Genomic DNA, 4764 nt, shown 5'->3' on the forward strand with positions numbered 1-4764 from the left:
CAAACGTCCTATTCTAACAAATTGACAAGCATATCTTTTTCCACTCCTCGAAAACACCCAGCACGACATCTCCGCGTTTTCCATCCGCCTCCTGGGAATTGGGCATGCTTTGGGTTTCGATGGCTAACCAGACTCAAGTTGTTATCCCAGCCGATCTGAACTCGACTCCAGATAATGAACGAGGAAAATATGTCGTTCGCGAGGAAAATTCCCGTTTTAACGACGAGCAAGTGAGATAGCTGCTTGGTGAAGGATGTTGTTTGCTTCAAGCCGCTTCTCAACAAGTTCCGCGTGCCCAGTCCGTTTATGCAGCTCCAAGAATCGCTCGCCCACCCAGAGCCGCAAAGGTACATTGCCAGCGGTGTCCAACCGGTTGTCCTCCTTCTTCAGAGGGGCACCAAGTCCGGCCGCGAGTTGTTCGCATGTCGCCAACATCTTGCCGGCCTGGTCCCCTGCTGTGTGTAGATAATGCGCTGAGATCAAGGCGAGAATGAGTGCGCGGAGGTGGTTGTCTTGGTGTTCCGTCGCATACGCCAAAGCGTGCTTCAGGTGTTGCCTATTCCTCACTGAGCCAATATCTTCAGCGGGGAAAAAAGAGACGTACTTGGCAGTTAGAATTTCGGACGTCAAGACGCCTTCGATAACCTCTCCTACTGCCCGCATGGCACCGCCCAGCCCGCGACAAGCGCCAACAACATCATGCCCCATCTTTTCCAGCTCTTTCTCTCCAATGCCTAGACCGTCCTCCGCCATGGGGAATCGCATCGCGGGGTCCAATTTCGCCCTCGCTTGGAGTCCAATCAACAGAACAACCTCTCCTACTCGTGCGGATACCCAACCTCCTTCGTCTCCTGCCGCCTTCGCTAGTTGGCCTGCAACTCGATAGCAATTGCGAGCACGAGCGGCTTGACCCCGAGCGTGGGCCAGTTGTGCATGGAGGAGGGTTATACGCGGGGCAAGCGTTCCTTCAAACAAGCCGAAAGTCCGCGCGTGAGCAATAACTTCATTGAGATTCCTCTCCGATTCTCCAAATTCGCTCCGCATGATGTTGACCTGTCGATGGGGTGAGAACAATGAAATGAAAGTGTGGCTAATATGTACCGCAATCAGCTCGCACTTCAGGTCTGCCTGGATTTTCGCCATTTGGAGCTCAATTGCTCGGACATCGCCAGCACTCGCCCATCTATGAACCTTCAATTCTCCCGCTGCCTCCCGTTCTACTACCCCCAGTCCCTCCAAAATGAACGTCTTCCGCTTGGGCTTGCGGCCAACCAAGTCCCGTCGAGCAATGGCACTAATAAGATAGCCGAGTGCATATAACACGCGAGGGTGTGTTGTTCGGATGTAAAGTGGTGGGTTTTTCTCGTCGAGAGGAATCTATATTCATCAGCAATGGATTGCTAGACCCATTTCTGAGGTAAATACCTGGAGGACACCTTCGCTTTCCAGCACTTCTTCAGGAGAGTTGTCGCGGCATCTCCCGTCGTAAATGCCAGCATCGAGAACGGTATAAAGGAGTGTGAGGCGGGCGCCAGCGGGGGTCGTGTTGATATTTGTTGATCCTCCTTCTGGGTTTGCTGGACCCGGTGCTTGAGCAGCGGAGTAGGTAAACCAAACAACACCGAGAATCAGAACGTGAACAACGGCGGCAGCGTGGAAGGGTGAAGCCGCATACAAGGGCTGGGGGGCATTTTCTGGAGGTTTTACGATCGGAAACGAGATCTCCAGAGGAGCCTCCGCACGTTGTAAAGCACCCGGAACGTCCGTCCAACGGCCCAGCGCAACCAGCGCTCTCAACTCAATTATTCGTGCCAGCAATGCCACGTTAGGATGTTTTGCGCCGAACAGAGGGCCTATGGCTGCCCGCAAAGTGGTTAATTCGCGGGTCAGGTTCTTGTCGGGAGCCACAAGTTTCACGGGAGTCGACATTGGCGTGCTCAGTCTGGCGGTAGGCTTCGCAGAGGCATGGGGGTATAAGAGCGCGTTGAGAAGGTGGTCGACCCATGCGAGATGAGCATAGTAATAGGCAGGAGTACCCTCCGCTGGACCGCTGCTGTTGGGTGGCTTCAAAAGTTGTTTGGCACGTTGCGGAGTCGCTCGAGCAGAGAGCCGTGTGATATAATGAGGGTACAGTGCTAGTGTTGGATGTTTTTGGGCGATGACCAGCTATAAAGAAATAAGAACCCGAAGGGTCGCGTGGAAACTTACTCACAGCGTTGCCTAGCGCCTTCTGTACCTCCCCCTCGATTCCTTCCGTCCAGTCCTCGTCACCAAATCCACCCTCAAGTATATTGACCCCGATTTCCGCAAGGGCACACCAGGCTCGACATTCGTCAAGGGGAGTACTCGAAATGTCCCAAGGGACCCTTTTGACCCTTCCAATCGGTTGGCCAGAATTCTGAAGGCCTAGACATCGACGGAGGGCCATAAGAGATAGCCATAGAGAGTGCTTATGGTTTGCATGTGTTGGTGGATGAAGTAGGAGGGACGGAAGAGCCAGAAGGAGTTGGGGACTACGAAGCTGTTCTGCTTCTGCCGGAGGCGTTGACCTCACGCGCTTATGTGGTCGTGGGTTGTCCTCCATGGGTGTTGAAGAGACTGGATAACTAGAGGATGGTGACAAGGCCCTTAAATCTTGATCAGCGGCACGTGACACCATCTTTTTTTTTCTTCTTTTTTTTTTTGGATCTGCATTTTTATACCGCAACAAGTACACGAACTATGGTGCAGCTGGCCTAGTCACCACCAATTTGGGACATCACTTTGATGGGCATACTGTGTGGGAAGGAATGAGTGGGGAGTCAAACCCTCTAACAGAAACACTTAGTTTGGTCATAGGAAGAATCCTGTTAGACACTTTGTAAAAATACTCAAAGGATAAAAAGTTGTGACTTTTAGAATGAGCATGCTTATATAATCCCCATACAATAGATGACATAAGCTCTGCTAAAAAGTGGAGGATTTTGCTTTGAGCAGGCTTAGTCAGCTGTCACAAATTGGTTGTGACTAGGCCGTCGGCACCATACTAAGACGCGGTGGCCGGGCCGTCGGAGCTGCCTGGCCGCTCGGTGGTGATGTATGTACTATGCCGGGAGTAGGATCAGAGCGATCTATGGTGGAGCAAATGGCGGGAAGGGGAGTTGGTGGATGGATTGCACACGCAGTCCGACTGCGATGGTGTCGTCGGGCCATATGATATGGGCATGGAGCATAAGACATAAAAAAAACATGAATCTTGTAAACTGATGCTCAGCTTACTGATGGGGAGCTTGCGACAATCATTCGGCTTTTCGGATTTTCTCGGCGATGCCTCGAAAACCTCCCACACTCGACGTCGTGTGGGAGGTTTTCCTTAAGTTTTTCGGTTGCTGCAGAATTGTGGGGAGCAAGCTCCCCAATAAATATGGTGATTGCTGGGCCTGGTTTGGCTTGTGCAGTGCTGGGCGCTACTCGGGTTCATGTTCGTCATCCGACTCAGGCGGATCCGGCTCATTGTCAAAGGTGGGAAGGGTTGTTGGGGCTTGTGGCCAGCCGGTCTTGGTGAACGCGCCACTCTTCTCCAGGAATTCAGCCAGTGCTGCTATTCCTTTCTGTGTCCCGAGCAGTTGCGGGAGTGACCAGCTTAACTATATACTGGTCGTCCGTAACTGCCGACGTAGAGCGCAGAAGGCCTGTGCGGCGTCGCAGGCTATGTCCCAAGGTGATCGTTGGGAGGGTCTTGACGGATCGGTGATTGTGCGGGCGAAGGAGGCCGTGGGACGATGGTCGGGGCAGGTCGGAGCGTCCGAAGGGGCGCCGGTCGGATGCGCCTCGGATGCGCTCGGAAGGTCCGAAGGAGGCCGAAGCGGGGGTTCCCCTGACATCACCCCCCCCTTTGAATGCGGCGTCCCGACACATAGTTCGGAAGGGCAAGGAGTCGAAGGTCGCTGAGGCGATGTGCCGTGGTTTACCTGGGTACCTCCGATAGAAGTCCGCAATTTTGTCTGGCGCGAAGACACGGTCGAACCGAACCCACGAGTCGTGCGAAGCATCGTAGCCTTTCCACCTGACGAAGTAGTTAAGATGCTTATACCTTATCCTGCCGGGTCGTCCATTGAAGGGGTCGTCCTGAGCGAGCTCGAGTTTAACAACGGGGAAGACGGGGTGGAGCTTGGAGTAACGCGGGGGGAGGTCGAGCTTGTAGGCACCTTTGCTAACCTCTGCGAGCACCTTGAACGGTCCGAGGCGCTTGTGGGAGAACTTCTCGGAGGGCCGAGTTGTTCTGATGTCAGAGGCATCTAACCAAACCTTATCACCAACTTGAATATTCGGAGCGTCCGATCGTCTCCGATCGTAGTACCGTTTATACTCGTCTTTGGCTTTGACGAGCGCGGCCTTCGCCTCGGAGACGCCGTTCGCTATCCGATCGAAACTTCGTTCACTGACTCCAACTCTGAGCGGGTGCCCGGCTCGAAACCCATTCGGGGGAGCCGGCCAGTGTCCGTCATAAAGGGTACCTGTTGAGTGGAGGAGTGAACGTGGTTGTTATAGGCGAACTCAGCGGCGGGGATAAGCTCGTCCCAGTCGTCTTGTTGGTAGTTGGTGAAGATTCGGATGTACTGCTCGAGCTCCTGGTTAACGCGTTCGGTTTGTCCGTCGGTCTGCGGGTGGTAAGCCGTAGAGGTAGCCGGCTTGACGCCAATTAAGCGCCAGAGTTCGCGCGTAAAGTCAGCGATGAACTGCGAACCTTAAAAACATTACATGAATGGAGGCACTAGCTTAGGT

At 53.7% G+C, this 4764-nt stretch overlaps 1 protein-coding gene across 1 annotated transcript; it reads right to left on the reverse strand.

Moving 5' to 3' along the window:
- Positions 1-216: 216 nt before the first annotated feature.
- Positions 217-2584, reverse strand: MIND_01144000 (uncharacterized protein; the record flags this gene model as incomplete). The annotated part of the gene is made up of 5 exons (XM_037367975.1): positions 217-556; positions 605-1053; positions 1102-1377; positions 1426-2166; positions 2213-2584. The coding sequence occupies 5 exons, from the start codon at positions 2582-2584 to the stop codon at positions 217-219; spliced, it is 2178 nt and encodes a 725-aa protein (XP_037215807.1).
- Between the last annotated feature and the right edge of the window lie 2180 nt (positions 2585-4764).

Source organism: Mycena indigotica (genome assembly GCF_014461135.1).
Source record: "Mycena indigotica strain 171206Taipei chromosome Unknown Mind.scaff0010, whole genome shotgun sequence".
Classification (NCBI taxonomy): domain Eukaryota; kingdom Fungi; phylum Basidiomycota; class Agaricomycetes; order Agaricales; family Mycenaceae; genus Mycena; species Mycena indigotica.